The sequence below is a fragment of the Molothrus ater genome, chromosome 5 (assembly GCF_012460135.2).
Source record: "Molothrus ater isolate BHLD 08-10-18 breed brown headed cowbird chromosome 5, BPBGC_Mater_1.1, whole genome shotgun sequence".
Taxonomy (NCBI): Eukaryota; Metazoa; Chordata; class Aves; order Passeriformes; family Icteridae; genus Molothrus; species Molothrus ater.
Window position 1 is genome coordinate 56,941,341 of NC_050482.2, and position 18,505 is coordinate 56,959,845.

The 18,505-nt window shown below is 40.7% G+C and overlaps 3 protein-coding genes across 3 annotated transcripts in view; 2 read left to right on the plus strand and 1 right to left on the minus strand.

Annotated features, from left to right (window-relative positions):
* Positions 1–3,096, plus strand: part of GYS2 (glycogen synthase 2) — a 42,280-nt gene extending 39,184 nt beyond the window's left edge. The window contains exons 15-16 of the mRNA XM_036404995.1: positions 522–602; positions 2,196–3,096. Of these exons, the coding sequence (XP_036260888.1) occupies positions 522–602; positions 2,196–2,417 (303 nt within the window). The 3' untranslated portion in view covers positions 2,418–3,096. The remainder of the gene's footprint in view (positions 1–521; positions 603–2,195) is intronic.
* A 3,105-nt stretch (positions 3,097–6,201) lies between these two features.
* On the minus strand, positions 6,202–10,573 carry SPX (spexin hormone). Its single transcript, XM_036404911.1, has 6 exons — positions 10,568–10,573; positions 9,593–9,673; positions 9,401–9,458; positions 8,433–8,495; positions 7,708–7,791; positions 6,202–6,260 (listed from the first exon to the last, which is right to left on the minus strand). Exons 1-6 carry the CDS (start codon positions 10,571–10,573, stop codon positions 6,202–6,204), a joined length of 351 nt encoding a protein of 116 aa, XP_036260804.1.
* A 6,948-nt stretch (positions 10,574–17,521) lies between these two features.
* Positions 17,522–18,505, plus strand: part of IRAG2 (inositol 1,4,5-triphosphate receptor associated 2) — a 34,936-nt gene continuing 33,952 nt past the window's right edge. The window contains exon 1 of the mRNA XM_036404912.1: positions 17,522–18,107. Within this exon, the coding sequence (XP_036260805.1) occupies positions 17,522–18,107 (586 nt within the window). The remainder of the gene's footprint in view (positions 18,108–18,505) is intronic.

An 18,505-nucleotide genomic window follows, 5' to 3' on the forward strand; every position in this document is an offset into this window, starting at 1 on the left:
CAGGAATACAGTGGATCTAAAAATATTTTTGTCAAATTCTTAAATACCAGGCATCAGTGAACTCATAAATGTTACTTCTCTGTCACTGTTACACATGCTTCAGTGCAGTCCAAAGTGACTTTGAATGAGCCTAAAACTTATGTGTAATACATATGCACACTTAAAAAATGTAAATTTTCCTTGTTAAAAAAAAAAAACAATTCTTTCCTGAGGGATGAAGGATACCTGTCACTCAATAGGAACTACACTGACCAAGACAAGTCCTAGTTTCCATTTTAATACATCTTACTGACCTTATTCAGCTTCTGCTCCAGACTTCTTTGGTGTGAATCTATCATGAATGGCTCATCACTTCACAGTACAAGCAGTGATATCAGCTGGATTCTGCTTATCTGAAAACACATTTAGCCTTTGTTCAGCACCATCTTTTAGAAGATAACTCATTTTATGTTCCTTTCCCTCCTTGCTTAAATCTACCCAGGATTTCTATGACTTGTAATGGCTTCTCTGTTTTATTGCAGTACTACATGCATGCCAGACACTTGGCCCTCAGCAGAACATTCCCAGATAAATTTGAGATGGAACCAAGTGCTCCACCAAAGGTAAAGTCTGCTTTTGGAAATAAGTTCATTTTGTCTGCTTTACAAAGAGACAGGAAGAGTGTGAGGGAGAAGAGAGTTAACAAGTTTGGGTTTAAATAAAGAGAATTAGGAACTCCTAGTTAAAAGCTTAACAAGTTATAGACCCAGTCTCCAGTCAGGAGTATGCTGTTTTGGGCTGGGACAGAGTCAATTTTTCTCCCAGTAGCTGGGCTGTGTTTTGGATTTGTGCTGAAAGCGGTGCTGATAGCACAGGGATGGTTTAGTTCTTGGGTTTGAACAGAGCCAAGAACATTTCTGCTCCTCACCCACCCTGTCAGTGAGGGGCTGGGGGTGCACAGGGAGTTGGGAGGGGACACAGCCAGGACAGCTGACCCCAACTGACCAAAGGGACACTCCAGACCTTATGGCATCATGCTCAGTATATAAAGCTGGGGGAAGAAGGAGGAAAGGGGGATGTTCAGAGTGCTGCCATTTGTCTTTTCATATCACTGCTACCTGTGATGGGGCCCTGCTCTTCTGGGGATGGCTGAACACCTCTTTGCCCATGGGAGGCGGGGAATGAATTCCTGGATTTGCTTTGCTTGTGCGCACAGCTTTTGCTTTCCCTACTAAACTGTCTTAATGGAACCCATGAGCTTTCCCACTTTCCCCCTTTTGATTCCCTCCTTGGCCTCTCCAGGAGGGAGTGAGCTGAGGCCGTGTGGGGCTGAGTAGCTGACTGGGGTTAAACCACAGCCTACTGGTATCAGAGCCAAACACAGGGGTTACCAGGTGGGACACAGGAACAGGTCTTCAGATGATTTAGACTGAGCTGGATAGGGCCATGACACTTTGCACCAGCTGAGGAACTGGCCATTGAAATTTCTCTTGGAAGAGTGGCTGCTTCTCCTTTTTGCTTCTGCTAAATGCCATGGAGATGTTCTGCACCAACCAAATAGAGGGGAGTTGGGAAAGGATGTTCTAGGGAAAGCAAGGCAAGGTATTGCCTTCTTCTGAACATGGTATGTTGGCTGGAGCTGCAAGGGGTCACTTTAAAGGCACACCTTCAAAAAAGTTCTTGCCTGGTCCAGATTAGCACCAATTTGAGAAGAGAAGCTGCTCAGAACAATGTTACTTGGAACCAAACCTCAAAGAGCAGCTCTTTTTATTTTTTTTTAGTAAGGAGAGAGGAGGTTCAGACCAAAACCCTTTTGCAGATGCTGACATTATAACTAGAAGACTGTTTTGAATGTTCAGATTGAAACCTGGATTTCAGTAAGCATATTCTGACTACAGAGTACAGAAGGATTTTGTCCTGTGCTGATTGTTTTAAGGCTCAGTAAAGGTAGCCATGTTTTGCAAAAGTAATGCTGGAAGGGCAGGATGTTGTTTATGGCACAGGGTAAACTCTCTGTCATACAAGTGTGTATTTACTGGCAGAGGAGGACTGAGGAGGATCTGGGTTGAGAGAAGCTTAATTTTAGATTGCAGGGCAGGTCTAGCTTACATATGACTTCCACTGGCTTCCTCTGAAGTGATGATAGCCTTAAATTGCTGTATAAAACCCATTGAGGAGCTCAGCTGACACATTCACCTTGCTTCTGTCCCCACCAGACGGAAGGTTTCAGGTTCCCCAGGCCTTCATCAGTGCCGCCATCGCCCTCTGTCTCTCAGCATTCCAGCCCGCACCACAGTGAAGCTGAGGATGAAGATGAGGATGAGAGATACGATGAGGATGAGGAAGCTGAAAGGGATAGGCAGAACATCAAGTCCCCCTTTTCCCTTGGAGCCTTGCCACAAGGAAAGAAGAAGCAGCATGGAGAATACAGGAACTGAACTGGTTGCTCTCCCCATCCACTCAAGCGTTTCTCCTGTAGGCTTGGCAAGCTTTGTGTTAAGGACAGTGTGATGTAATTAGGGGAACCTTAAATGTTACTTGAGCTACCCTTTTGGAAAGCATAATATTATTTCACCTTGAAAGTAGTTTAAATTACAATTTTTCTGTGCCCTTTTGAGGTAGAAGAGATTTTTCAGGCTTAATAAAACTAGAGGATGAGACAATCCCCTCAGGAGCTTATACAAACTGCAGATCATACCTTTGTCTGTGGAATCAACTGTATTAATCAGTCTAGGCAAATAGCTACATTTTGGGTATCCCAAAGGAATTTCTGCTTCATTCATGTTTCCCCTTTTCCCCTCCTAAACTAACATAAACTTTAAACCAGAGCTCAAAAAAATAGAGGAAAAAAAACTGTTACACTGGAGAAATATTGGAAGAGTTTAAAAAGATACCCTGAAAAGAAAATGGTCTTTCTTTTTCCTGATGCTGTTTATTGTAAGCTTACATAACATTTTTTTACAGCAAACAGAAGTGTCCTAATCCAGTGGTAAAACATACTTCCTGTGGAACAATATAAAGTCTTATGCAGTGGGCATTTGAATTTTAGAGACAAATGAAGTCATCTTTGTGACGTCATTTAGACCCACAATAAACAGCAGACCATTTATTTTCTGATTCCTCTGGTATGTCTCTTTTATTTTCATCTTGTTGTAGATTCTAATTTTGTTAACAAACTGGTTTGGGAGGAAATTAATGTAACTTGGCTAAAGGGAATGACAGCATTTCCTTGAGTGGCACCTTCCCCTGAAGACAAGAAGCCACACAATGTGACAACATTCAAGGCTCAGTAATTTCCATTAGTCCATGCTCTATTTCACTTCTTCCAGAAGAGACCTAATCCTAACAAATATTGCTAAAAAACTTTAGATACAGTTTTGAAAAGCACTTGAGACTTCAAAGTTCTTGGGAGATAACTGTTCCTCACAACAAGAGCTAAACATTTCATTTGCCTTGCAGAAAACTTTTAGAAGTATTTCAGCTCCTAGAGATGCAGAGGATACCTGAAAAGGCTCTTCAGAGGTTAGAAGAGGTTAGAGATCAATCTCTTGTTTTTCAAGTTTGTGCATCAAAAATTTCTCATCGTGCTCATAAAAGACATTTCCAGAACTTTATTCAGCCTGTCCTTCAGGAGGTGGGACAATGTAAGCTTTGGAGGTTTTTACCTTTCCTGTCAGTCCCAGGGAGAGCCTAGATGCCCAGCTTTGGTTAGGCTCCTACTTTTCCACTTAACCAATGCTTGATGACATGGTTCTGACTATAGGCCACTTAGAATAAAAGTGACAATGTGCCTATTTGTATTTTTGACCACCTAAAATCAGTTTTAAATCTGGACTTTTAATCTTGAGCTGACTCGGATACTTGAAAGAATATTCTCAGAAGTCAGGTTCCAGTTTTTATGGTAAAAACTTATTTGTAATTTAAAGGAGTCACTATTTCTTTAGCCATTTAAAAAGTAATTCAACACTAAGTCACTTTTTATATAAAAGTGGTGAAAGCAAAGATACTGCAAATCTTTTCCTTCACACAGTTTACTATATGGAGAACTGCATTTTGTGTTTCTTCCACAAAGTGCTCCTCATCAGAGTTCCCTTAGAGAGTCAAAAAATGTAATGGCTGAGAGTCCCAAAGAAAGAACATATAAAGGGCATATTGATTGAAAGTTGATGTTTTCATAAATAAATTGAGAAATCTGTACTTATTGCTTGTATTTCTAAGCTCTGCTGTAGAGCAGGAAGGCTGTGTGTGTTTCAGCACACTCACATGCTTTGAGCACCCTCCTGGTGTTAGAAAGTGCTCAGATTTGAGGTAGGACCAATCTGAATTCTCAGATTCAGGTCCTGCAGTGGCTGAAGCGACCTCTGCCCCACGCCTTGGACTCGTGTTAGCTCTGCCTTGATTCCAGGATCAACCATTAGTAACAAGGCAATTTATCTACAGCAAAACACTTCTGTATGTTGAATTTGTAGCATTGGAGGAACAGCTTCTCATTCAGCCACAGCAACAGATTGCCTAAATTAAGTGCCACACATTCCCAACACCTGACAAACTTGGTAGCAGCTATCTGTTACATAAGGGATTGTCTTCCAGATGGAAATCACTGGGGTTTCACAAACAGCTCACCAGCAAGGCAGAATGTCTATTCTGTTTCATGATATTTGTGAAGAATTGTTTAAGCTTGAGACCTTAAATCAGGAGCACACACAAAAATCAGTCAGCTGGGAATAGGGTGGGTGCAGTTTCTGTATCACTGGGACAGGCAGAGGCATATAAATTTCAGGACACTGATAAACCAAAGGATGTATAACTCCCCTACTTTTCACTTTTCTAGTGGAAGGTGTCCCAGCATTTGGAACTGGATGATCTTTTAGGTCCCTTCCAAACTAGGCCATTCTAGGATTATGTTCTCTGACTCCATGCTACTTTTTGTCTGAGCACAGACTGATGATCCTGTAAAACATGCTGGAAAATCACTTAGATGCACCTGAGATATTCCAAATATGCTGGAAACAAAGGGCATCTAAAACAATGAAAGAATTCAGGTGGATACCACTGGTCTTGAGGTGAAGTTCATCATGAATGTTCTGTCATACAACAAACACTGCCATTGGAAGATGTATCAGTGCTTAAAAATGAACAAAACAGGACAATTTGCTTTCACCAGTTCCTCAGTAGAGTGATACAGATTATAAACAATGACTGAAAGTGCCTCTAACCCCATGAAACAAATAAATTCCTCTATTCCTTCAGCTGTGTTTCTTTGTGTTGAGGTAAAGCATCATCATAGTTAGTGTGAGAGTTAATCAGCAGTATTATGAGAAAGATCAGGGGAATTTAACATTAAAAGATGAAGAGCATAACTAGAAGGTTAAAAAAATAAAACAGTTGCTTGGACACAGAAATCATGTGGCTACTCTTTAATTACATCAGAACTACAGAGGGCTTTCCAGTGAGACCACAGAACTACATAAATAATACATCCTTATCAGCACAGAATGATAATTAACAGATTTATGCATAATTCCAGTTCTGCAACTCAGAAAGAAAGAACAAAAAATACAATCACAAAGCAGTCTTTAATGAGGCCTTGATAATGCAAGACCTGTCCCCAAACTGTCTTTATGTGCTGGGACTTGCTCAGTAGGATTTTTCAGAGTATTTCTGCAGGAGTGGACTGGGGCAATAAGTGCTGCTGCCTATTCTCTGTGCTGACTGATACCTGCCAAATAAAAATTTAAAAGAAAAAAAAATCACCAGTTTTGCAGTCACAGACAGCTGGAATGTTTTTATATCTCACTGAATTTATTGATCATCAGCAGCCTACAGGGCCACCAGTGAAGTAGTAATGGAATCTGTCTTTATCAGGGTTCAAAAAGCTTCACTATTCAGCTGAGTGGAGGGTGGTAAAAGGTTTCCCAATGACAATTGAAAAACTTTTAAATGAAATTGTCTAAAAAGACAGTTTTAATTATCTTTTCAGGTGAGCTGATGCCATGTATTTTAAATTTCAGATGAGACATACAAAGTGCTGTAAAGAAAGCAGGAACTTTACAGATGCTTTCCTTATCTGAACTAGTACCTTTTAATCCCTTTGCATTCAAAATTTTGCAATGTGAAAATACCTCACCCTTTGGGAACTTCAGTGAGAATGGATGAAACACTTACACAAATTATGCTTTCAGGTTCAAAGCTGTACAAATGTTAAAGACATTTAAAATAATTTCACCACTTTATTAGACTGTCTGTCAAGTAGCCAGGATGTTCACTGTTTTCTTCTTCCACTGTAAGACAAGACACAATGGGGAGAAATAAGTTGTAGATGAAGGAAAGTTCAGCCAGCCAAAGTTTTCAGCTTTCAGATGTGCCTTAGGCACAGATTCAGTGCAGTGTGACTGCTCAGCTAAGAGAGACACAGGCAGCATCTCTAAAAACAATCATGTCTTCTCTCATTTTTAAATGTAGGAATTTTTCTGTTTGCTGAAGAAGAAAATTACAAACCGTGTCCAGAGGGGTAAGTTAGCACATGGCAAAAAAAAAATCACGCTGAAGAAAATAATAGATTTGTTCTTCATTTGTGCATTCCCTCAGTCAGGTCTAAAATCAGCTGATCTGAAAGTGCATGGCTTACCCAGGTTTGACTGGTTATTTCCTACCACAGAGGTGGAAATGTTACTCCACCTAGTTGTTTTTCAAACAAGCTGCCTGTTCTGCTTATCTCTCTCAGATATTTCACCCTTTTTTCTCTGTTGCTGTCCATCTCCCCTGCTACAGCAACAACAGGCAGGAAAATACCACTAAAATTGGAAAAATCCACCTTCAGCAGAGGCTTTTGTGGGCATGCAAATGACACTTTCACTGGTTTAACTTTAGAAGTGCTCACATATTTTGTCCAAAACACTATGCTCATTTTTTTATTCTGCCTTTTTCTCTCTCCAAAATGCCACTGATTTTTTTTTTTTGTTGGTTTTGTTGTTGTTGTTGTTGTTGTTGTTTGTTGGGTTTTGGGGTTTTTTTGGGGTTTTTTTTTTGTGGTGGTTTTGTTGGTTTGTTTGGTTTTTTGTTTTGGGTTTTGTTGTTTTTTGTTTTGTTTGGTTTGGTTTGGTTTGGATTTTTGTTTTGTTTGTTTGTGTGGTGGTTTTGTTTGTTTGTTTTTTGGTTGGTTGGTTTTTTTGTTTTTTGGTTTTTGTTCAGAGTTCTGCCAGGACAGGGAAGAGAGGGCTGAGCACAGAGACACAGCTCCATTTCCCAAAAAAAAAAAAAAAAAGTCTGTGGTAGCTGAAGAGGTGAGAGATTTAAGGGCAGAGGACATGGAGAGCAAAGGTTTAGGGTCTCAGCCTGGTGATGTGAAACCAACAGCTCCTCTCCTGGGGTTCTTATGGATTCTTTTAGACCTTTGCACCAAATCCAGTGGAGGAATAAAATCTTCACAAGCAAACAATATGCTATAGAAAAAGTTACCCCAGAAAAGATTTGGGGTGAAAAATTCAATTGAAAAATAGCCATTCCCTTGAATCCAAACCAGTAAAACATCTGAAGAGAAAATTAAAAGCAGAATATACCTGCTGTCATTATGTGGCTCATGTTGTAATCTGTGTAAATGTGCACTCCTATACAGGGTTCTCTGTTGAACAATATCTCAGTTCAAAACAGACCTTCTAGATTAATTTGCTAGTAACTGAAATACTGAAAACCACTTAAAAAACAGAGTAAGACAAAACATGCATTTACCTTCCTGTGCTTTCTGTAAGGAATTAAGGAACAGCACAGCAGCTTCAGAAAGGGATAAAGGATTTGTGTTATGGCTGCGTGTTTCTAGAATGAAAAAATCAGAGATGCATGGTTTGTCAGTGTCTTATGGCATTTCTTTACTTTGTTCTTTGCTTTTTTTATTATTTCTATAACTAGAGAGTCAAAGACAAGAAGATATTGTCTCCTTCATTCTATAGCATTGTCTGCTCAAAACCAGCCTGATAATTAACACAAGAGATTAGAAATCGTTTTAAAAGGGAGGTTATTTCAAAACCCCTTAGAAGGTAAAAAGAACATTTTCCTTTTTTGTAGGTTCCTAACTTTTTTACAACATCCTGTTCCTTCCACAAACCTTGCCTAGTGTGGATTGATGACATCTGCTTCTGTCATTTGTTGCTTCAGCACAATTAATAGCTTGATTTAATTCTTTTTTCCAGTGCAAAAAGAAAGTCAAAAGCACTGATGAAAGTCCTACTTAGTGGCCAGGTCAGTCTGGAAATTATGTAAATGAAATCACACAGGTGCACCAGAGAGGAAAGTCAGCCTTTGTCATGTACTGGTTGGAATGAAGGGACTAAAAAAAGGGGGTTTAGTTGTTTCCTTGGCTGTGATTCCAGGAAAAGAAATCCCCTTCTATTTCCAGGGATTTCTGCCATAAGCTGGGGAGGTGGATGGGCTTCACAGCCCTGTGCTGATGGACTCACCCAGCTGCACTCTGTCATACAGGTCCTTCCTCTGGCTCTCATCTGCGATGAAGCGACGTCCCTCTACAAAAGCAGTGAGACAAGGGTGAAAACAGCCCCCAAACTTGTTGTAATTCCTACTTCATAGAGTCCCTAAAGTACTCTTTTCAATTTTGTATATGGTCAAGAGCCTTCAATCTCTTTGCTGGACTATGAAGTATTGGCTTTTAAATTGTATTTTTATTAAAAAAAAAAAAAGGAAAAAAGAAAAAAAAAGGAAAAAACCCATCCCAAATCCCAAACTAACAAAATAAAATCACACTGTTTCCTGTGCATCAATAAGAATGATAAAAACCTCACTAGGGAAGTAACACGATGCATTATTCAGTTGGAAGAATTTTTAAAAAAGAACAAAAAGGGCCAAAATCTTCACTTTTATTAATAGAAATAATTGTATTAATGTCACTAAAACTTTCAGTTATCTTTACAGCTGTTTGGAGCTTATATTTATTTTATTTTGCAGTTATTTATATTGTCTCCCTTTTGCATTTCTCTCAGGATTATGACCTTCTTTTTCTTTTCTCTAATTTACAGGGAGCTTTTTTTCTTTCTCTCTTTATACCTGCTCTCCCTGATATCTTTTAATTTTAAATCAACAATTCAGAATACAATTTTTCATATTAATATTTCTGTTATATTTGATGATTTGGATCAAAGGACAACATCTCTAACTAAGTACAGAATCTGAGGATATTCTGAGTGGGAAGGACCCACAAGGACCACTGAGTCCATCTGGGAAGTGAATGGCCTGTACAGGGACCAAAGGTGTGACCATGACATAATTAGTACCATGCAATTAGCACATCCTCCCTGCAAGCCTCAAAACTTCTACCCCCAAGCATCCTCAGGATCTTCTGCTTGTATGGAACCAAGGAATAATCCAGGGTGGGGAAAATGATCTCCTCAAATGGAAAGAGCTCGAGACTTACGTGCACCCTTCAAATACAGCATGGCCTGAGGAGTCCAGTTTCTCCTTTGAAAATGAGCCTTTATGCCAAATAAAAAAAAATTAAAATCAAAAGAGGGAAAATAGACATGTAAACATTCCATGCCATTGCTAATTAATGCAAATACTTAATGGCACCAAGCTGTGAGCTTCATGAGCTCCAGCCTGGGCTCACCTGAGGGGCACTCCAGGAGAAGGTGATGAAGGACGCTGTCAGGAGCAGTGCCAGGGCAGATGCTGAGGGTTTCTGCAGCCCCTGTGCACAACAGAGAACCACAAGGTGCAGGAGGAGTCTTTCACATCTGCACATCCTCCCAACTTCACATCTAAATGTGTTCCCAGCTGCTGCCTTGTCCCTGTCTTGCTGCCAACCTCCTCTTGCTCAGGGGGGGTTTCAGTGCACGCTGATCTGATCAGAGGATTAATCTTAAATTGAACTTTATTCTTTTTACTCAAATCTATTCCATCCTGGTGAGAGCTGCCATCAAGGCAAGCACCTTTTGTGGTCCTATTTACAAGGACATCAGATCCTCCAGAAATGAGGATAATGTACAAACTAATGGGTAAAGATGGTATAGAATCTACCTTGATTTTACCAAACCATAGACAACAAGCAAATGTAGGGGGCTTGTCGTTCCAAACAAACAAACAAACCAAGAAACAAAATCTCTACTTCCTCAGATTAAAAAAAAAAGGAAAAAATGTTTTAAATTTAGCATCCTATCAATATCAACCATGATTAAAACAAGTCACAAGACAGGGGTTTTTTTTGATTATTGGAGTTTGTTCACTGATGCAGCACATGCAAATGGAAGCATTGAGCATGAATCCTCTGTGCACAAGTTGCACCTCTACTTGTTCACACAGACCATGTTGTTATTCATGTAGTGGTAACAGTGATAGGCACCAGGGAATCTAACTGTATGTTTCACAGTGGTTCATTTCATCCTGGGTTTGAGAGGTTATACTATTGGTGTATTTTTAATACAGTTGTTTAAAATACATATATCTATGTGTGTATTTCTTTTGGGTTATTTTTAAGGAAAATTTCTTAAGCCCCCCCGCAGTTCCTAAATATTGCACTCACATGAAAAAGAAAGCATTAATTGCAAACTAAATGTTTGCTACAGACCAAAAAATTCTCACTTACCTTCATACTTATCTCGGTGACAAACCTTCAGTCTTCTTCCCTTGGGATGATGTGTCACAAGATCTCCTTCCTTCATGGCCAGGGGTCCCTTTTTAAATCTTCAGAGTGGAGATGCCCTCCCCTTCCGTGGCGGGGCGGAGGAGTCTGAAGGGATCTCTTGTCAGCCCTGTAGATGGAGAAGCAGAAGGTCTGATGACTCCTGAGGGAAACCTGCAGCCTTGCAGGAAGTCCTGATTGAAATGATTGAAAGATGGATGCACTTGGAGATGCACCCCATTAAACAGGTGAACACCTTCTGAATACATCAGCATCAGCCCTGTGCGTTTGCAACGCTCACCTTCCTGCTGGATGATCAATAATCACAGCCAGAGTGGGTATTAATATGGATGGTGAGAGTTTACCCAGGATAATCTACAATAGATCAGATTAGCATCCATGGTGGGAGCTGGAAAAGCTGGTAAATTACTCACCAGCATCAAGAAAGAAGTGACTTACCCAGTGTCACTCATCGGAAGTTATTCCTTGCATACATTCAGAGGATGTAGTCTGTGGTTTGATTCTTTGATGATCTTTTGCATCTAGTTTTCTTGCACACAAGTGAAAGTATAAAGCTCAACAACAGCAACAACAAAAAAGACCCAAAATACCCAATAAATCCTGAAGTCCTAATAGTCAAAAACACTTTTCTGTCCCATGGATTGGCTGGAGTAAAAGTCTACCTCATGGGCTTGAATAGGTTAAACAGTGGAGCAGTGAACAGAAAAATGGCAGGGATCAGGGAAGTAATTTCCATGAGCTACTTCTGAGTGATTTTTGGGCTCATTGCAGTCATGGAGAGTTGCTTTGGTCCTCAGGCAAAGAGTTAATCACACTGGATGCCTGGCCTTGCTTGCTCTGTAGCCAGGGTTTTCATCTCTACTCCTGTACTTTTTCCTTTGTAAACTTGATGGTAGCAGAAGGAGAAGCAAAGCAAACAGGGAGGTAGAAATTTGCTGATTGGAATATTGGCCAATAGAAAGTTTACTGCAGCAGCCTCACGAACAGGGCCAGCCCATGGTGTGACAAAAATCCAGGTTAGGCCATGCATGTGACAAACACTGGCTCATGGATGTGGAGTTCAAGGAGGAGTGTGCAGACAGGTCCTGCTGCTGCTCACTGTGAACTCCTCCCTGCCACTGTGTGTCTGTGGACACTACTCCAAAGTACATTATTAAGTGAAGGCACAATTGCTGTCCAGCTTTTGTGGGGTATCACTCTGTTCCCAGCTCATGTCACACAGAATTGCACACTGAATATACAGAACTGCCATCAGCTGCAGCTTGTGCTGGTGTAGAGGCAAGAAACCAGGGGGAAGTTCAGGTTTTGGTCTCGAGCAGCTCCTGTGGTGGCTGGGAGCTGCTGTTACCCTTTTTAAAAGGCCATGCCCTGATGCATCCTAGCAGAAGGGATTTTACTTGCATCTACTTCACTTGTGAAGTTTCTTTTCCCTGCTCTTTTCCCTGGGCTCTGACAGATCAGAGACATTTCTTGATGATGCTTAACCCCTAGCCTTAGAAGGGGACTGTGCATTTCATCCAGGAGTCATTTAGCATGCAGAGGCTTGGAAAAGATAAAGCTACTCCCCTATTGCTTTCTGGAGTGACTTCAGATCTTCCTGTTATGCACAGACCACGGGGCTGGAATCAAAACATTCAGCTGAGCCTGTGAAAATCAACCCCCTGCCACTGGGTTTGGCAGTGTGTAGTATGATCTCTTCAGGATGGTTCTCCTCATGGTAGGAAACATGTCTGGCACTGAAAAGAAACCCTGCTTTTCCTGCCACTGGAATGAGACAACACAAAAGAAACAGGGGGGTAAACCAGCTCAGCCCCTCCCGTTGCAACTGGGGAGAAGATGAGGAGAACGGAAGGCATGGAGAAAGATGTTACCACACTGGAGGAAAACACCTTCAGTTTTTCTTGTGACCATTTGGCAAAATCTGAGTGACTCTGACTTGGTGTTGCTGGAGTCTCAGTCTCTCTTCCAAACCTGGATTCTGAGTCCCATGGGAATCCTTGTAGAGATTTGGGCTTGTTTGGAGCTGCCTGGAGGGCAGCAGGGAGCTGAACTGAGCAGATCAAAATCTGAACTGCCTTGTTATGGGGACAGGTAACCACCAGCTCAAGAACAAAAGCAGGATCTTGACAGGATCATCTTAAATTAAATGGTCTTATTGCTGTACCATCTGATGCCTCAGTGCCACCATGATGTCTAAAAGTCAGGAGTTTAGTCACAACCTGTAGCAAGAGACAATTGACCTTGACCTTTCACATCAGGTGAAATGAACCCAACCTGAAATTGCATTTCCATAATGGTTTGGGGCTTTGGGATTTTTTTTTATTTTCCAATGGTTTTTATTTTTCCCTTAAATTGTTTGTGCCTTTATGACTTAGAGTTCTAAATCCATTTATTTTTACTATGACCAGTGACTCCAAGTTGCTTTGGTTTTCAAACAAAGTGTATTTCAGAACCTTCTCCTTGGAAATCTGTAAGGAGTCTGCTTGCAGAACAAAGAACTCCAGGTTTGTCAATTCTACTTCAGGGATCAAAATTTAAGAAAATTGGCTTCTCCCTTCAAAGCTTTTTCTTACCATGATTCTATGAAAATGTGGCCACCTCACCCTTCCCAGAAATCCAAGCACTTCTAGGATGGTGATGGGACACAGTTTATTTGTAAACAGGGACAGGAGGCAGTGTTTTGGGAAGGCAGTGCAGGTACTGAGAGTGTTTGCATTCACAAAAGAGCTCTGGCTCTGTGTGGGCACATGTGAGCTCATACTCTTGAAAAACAAAGCAGCCTATAATTGGGTTATGGATCATAACACACCAAAAAGCTGTGGCACTTTGGGATGATGAGCTGTGCACCAAGCACTCATTGTCAGCGCTGCCATTTCTCAGCTGATTCACCTGGAGGAGGAAGTGGCTCTGGCATGTAATCAATACCCTGAGAGAGAAAAGTAGAGGGAAGTTTTCTATAGCAGCAGGACCCCTTATTAGAAAGAACATAACCTATTCTTATTTTTTGAGATGATCTAAAGGGCACAGGCTGCATATCCTGATGCTGTAAGTGATACAAAGCTGGTTTCTGGCATTGAAGTTCAGTGCTGAGGTGAGGGGAAAATGTTCTCATGTGCTGGAGTTTTAACCAATGGGGTCAAACTCACCTCACTGACTTGCATCACAGCCATGCACCTTCCCAAATATTTCCCTGGAAATATAGGATACAGTGTTGTATCCTGGTAAGGGCAGCAGTGCCCCATGGCTTGCTCCTGAGGAAAAGGAGCAGTTGGGGTATAGATGGTCCGTCCTGACTAGTGCTGTCAAGGTATAAATCTCCCAGAAATTATGACCTTTGCTTTGTGCTTATTCTCATTTCCTTTGGGATTTTTTTTTCCTGTTAGTTTGGTAACTCCCTGGGAAATCCATCCCACTTGTGTCTGGCAGCTGAGCAGCACCTAGCACAGTGTACTTCTGGCTCCTAAATGCTACTGCAGCATCATAAAAGGCTGTGAAATGTCATGGCAGAGCCTGCAAAGTAGGAAATTATAAAGCATGTTGCATTTCATTTGCAGTAAACTGCATAGTAAGGCAAGCCTTCTACCAGTGGCAAAGTCAAATATAGATTGCCCTTGAAGGATGTTGATTTGTTATCACTGAGAAACTCAGAGAATAGACAGACAATCTTTTTTTAGGAGTCATTGCCCAACTGATCCTGCCCAGACACATGGTTATGAACCATATGACCTCTTCTTTTTGGGCTGGTTTTTTCTATTTCTGTAATCTTTCAAAGCTGATTCTGGACTTTAACCTCATATATCCCACTCAGACTAAAGGGAAATTTGTGTACAAGCTCCATATTTGCCCTGTAAAACCTGTTGACCCAAACAATCCAACTTGCAATCCATCAATACATTTTATGCCGCACAAACATGTTTTTCAGTGCTATTTATTTTCATAACAGACCTTAATTTACAGAACCATGAAATAGTTTGTGTTGGAAGACACCTTTAAAAGTCATCTAGTCCACCCCCCTACAATAAGTAGGGATGTCTTCAACTTCTCTGGGTAGGTGAATTTTCATGGTGCAGCTCTGAAGGGAAGAGATGCTCTCTGGTGTAAGCCAGGTGCGTGATTAGAGGCCATCAGTTGCTGGCCCAAATTTATTTAACTATTCTGTTGCACATTCTACACCACAATGTCTGTGAGTGCATTTCAAGCACTGCAGATTTGCTGGAGAAGCTTTTTGTCTTTTCTCTAGACTGTATGAGAAGAACTGTGCTAAAAACTCTTGAAGTAGAGAACAAGGTGTAGAAAATCCAGTCGGTCAGAGAGGATGTAAATGTCTCACATAAGAGACGTAACAGGGACTTTGCTGAGGACTAATGTGTGAGCAATGCTGCAGCCAGGTCCAGGTTCTACTGTTCTCACTGTTCTCACTGTTTGTGAAAGAGAAGCAGCTTCAAGGGATAATTATAAGTAGAATTTAAATATTTTACGTGGCGTGAGGGGTGTTTGAAAGCATCAGGAAAGAGTAGAAATCCACAAATTTTTGAAAGGTGTAAGCATCTCAGAAAGAGGTGTTACTTCTGAAGTTCAGTGAACCACTGATGGGATGGCACAACAGTTTTTTTCCCAGCAGTGGACAAGTCTGAGGCAAACACCAGGTGAAAAGACCAGCTGAAAAACAGTTTTCTCCAGTCTGCAGGCTGGAAAGGAGACATGGCCATCAAAGAACGGGCATTTACAGGGTAATTTAGCAGGAGCAATAGAGCTCTTCAGACAGGCAGGATCTACTGCATGTCTTGATAATTCAATACAAAAAAAGGAATTAGTTAAGGGTCCTAATGATTTTTTTTTCACAGAACTAAGGGCAGAGATGACAGTTAACAGAGAGACTATTTAATACACTATCAGCTCAAGAGACTTCAACACTTTCTTCTTTTCAAAAGTGGCGAGAGTGATGAAATTTATAGAGCTCCCAAATTCCCTGTTCTAACTCTCAGAAATTAGGAGAGATCTGCTCCTGCTTGAAATTTTGCTGTAGGTGGGAAAAGCAGGAAAGAACTGCTAATAGAAGTGAGAAACACCCCAGGAACCAGAGTTTTGAATAACCTATATCACAACATTCCTTGCTGTTTTAAACAATAATTAGAAGAGCAGTGAGACTTCAAGTTGCACTGAAATTACAGGCAATTAATTTAACAGCAGCAGGAGAGATGTGAGGGGAAAAAAAGTTAAAAGGCCAGGAAGCAGGAGCCTAAAGCTTGATTAGAACCTGGTTGCAGCTGGTGGTCCCTCTCAGCTGAGGGCTGAGTGGCAGCACCTGTACCTTGTAAAGCTGATTTTCCAGCAGAAGAGCCCTCTGCTTATTTAAACGCTGAAGTTCAGGCACCTCCTACTCCTCAGAGGAAAAGCTGAAGTAGCTGTGCTGTCTCCTTCAGAGAAGGAAGAGAAGCTCTTTTTCCACGTGCTAGTGTAAAGTATAAGGTCTTGGGCTGTGTTTTTTGTTGTTTGTTTTGGTCATTTTTTTTTTACTGGTATATTACAGAAAAAAAATCGACTATCCTTTAATAGAGTGTTACTTGTATCTGCTTGAGGGCTCTTGTATGCTTTAAAAAAGTCCTGAACTAATTGCAGGGTATTTAAATTTTAATTTAAAGGTAATTCATCTATCTCTTTAGAGACAATACATCTGTAATAATGCACTATAAAAGACTGCTTCCACTTCCTGGCATTTATTTGAGGAGTAAATCTTTTAAGGAGGACATAGTTAAAAAGTAGATTCTTCTCTACAATTGCTCTGAGCTTCTTTTTATTCTTATTTTTTTGAAGTATTCATGTGGCTAAGGACATGTTCATTAGAGTAAATGCTACTACTTGTAGAAATACTAGAAAAATAAACTTAGAGATCTTGCCTCTGCTTATATAAACTAAGCTGCTGCCATGCAGGCAGCCTGTAATAAACTAGTTTAAATTAAGCACTTAGTATTTATGTTTATTTCAATCTGTATTAATAAATAATTATATATAATTTTATTCCTTTCTTCTAAAGATCATATAAGTGTTAAGTGCTAGTGAAACCTACTGCTGTTTTGGGGGAAAGGAATTAATTTTTCTACATTAAAAGATGACTTAAAATCTGATTCTTGGGAGCTTCACCTAGCTTCATTTGGTATGTTATTATTATTTAATAATGAAGCTCCCAGCTGATCAGTTCAGGTGGTTGCAATGTGCAGGGTAGACATGGGAAACTCACTGGGAATGAGGATTTATCCCTGCAAAATGAATCTCCCCTGCCTTAGTCACATGCAAACATGCTTATCTTGTAGGAAATACCTTTTAAATGTTGCCTGGGAGACTAGATAACAAAAATACACACAGGATGAGGTGCCTCTATAGGGCATATTTCTTGTGTAATTCCCAGTGTGGCACGATGACAGCTGTGGCTGCTCAGTACAAGGAACACTGGATTTTGGAGGTTTTTTGGTCTTGTAGGCTCACAGAAATGCTGACAGTCTTGTTGGTTTCATGGCTTCTGCCTCACCCCTGCTACCCCCAGTACAATTAATGTGCTTCCTTTAATTTAAAAAGTCCTCTGCTAATTTGCAGGGTCTTCAGTTTTTATTTTCATCCCCCCTTACCTCCCTGCCACAGTTATGGTATTTAAGAATAAGCAGTGAGATTTCAGGAAGTATTTCTGTCTTTCTTCCCCAACATTTCCACATCAACTTCTAGTTCCCTGGACAGCAAAATGTCCTAGCTGAAGGTTTCTGGCACAGCTGATAAGTGGAATGAGGGTTTTCAAACCCCTGGATGCCAAAGCTCCAAGTTGGCATAAATATGTGTGTGTTGATCACCCTGATTTGTGTATCTTGTGCCTATTCTTTCCAGATATTTGTCAAGAGAAGGGAAGTGATGAAGTCTTCTAAACATGGAGCTAAGAAACAGCGCCACAACCCAGTGGACAGCATCTGCAGGAAGATCAAATCCATCCAAATGATGGACCAAGTCTCCAACCCGGCCTTGCAGATACCAAAATTTCAGTCCCAGAACTTTGACAGCCCACAGAGCAATATGAAAAAAAATGTGGAAGAAATACTGAAAGGGAGAAGCTGCAGTAGTGGTGGGAGCACTTGCTCGCCCTTGGTCTGCCCTGGCAGTGGCAGCATTTTCTCTGCGCCCTCGCTGGGTCTCGGGGCCAGCTCCAAGCACCAGACTGCAAACAGAACCTATTCCATGCTGGAGGGCAGTGAGAGATCCAGCAGCTCCTGGGTGCCTTCCTCTCCCGTGGGGAGCTCTTCTCCATTCCACTTTGGAGCCAGGGAGGCCAATGCCCAGGGCAAGCTGTGTGCTTCAGCAAATACTGAACCCCAAGATGTGCGGCCCAAGCAGAAGTATCTGACATCAAGTCCCAATTTATGTTTCTTCACATCGGAAAAAAAGCCAGGAAGTGCTGTGGTCCAGTTTCCTGTGCCAAGGGCATTTCCTTCAAGTGAAAGAGGTAAAAATACTGAAGAAAAACACTGCCTAATTTGGAATTCTAGACATCTGAACATTCAGTCTATGTAGATGACATTTATTTACCACTTAAATTGGTAAAATGCATTTTAGTAGCACTCAAATCTTGTAAGACTGCAAAAAGAGCTGTGGCAAATCTTAAATTTTCTCTAAAAAATTGTGAGTGTAAAAAGTGAATAATTAATAAGGCAAAAACTTTTTCAAATTTGCTAATTCCTTTTTGATTTAAGAGATAAAGATATTTTTAACAGTTTAAGAGATTGAGACTACTATTTGGCTAGTATTATAACATTTTTTTTGATAGCCAAATTTTATTTGGCTTTTAATTTTAGCCTATGATTTGTCTATCAGACTGATTTTTGAAGATACAGGAGTTTGGGT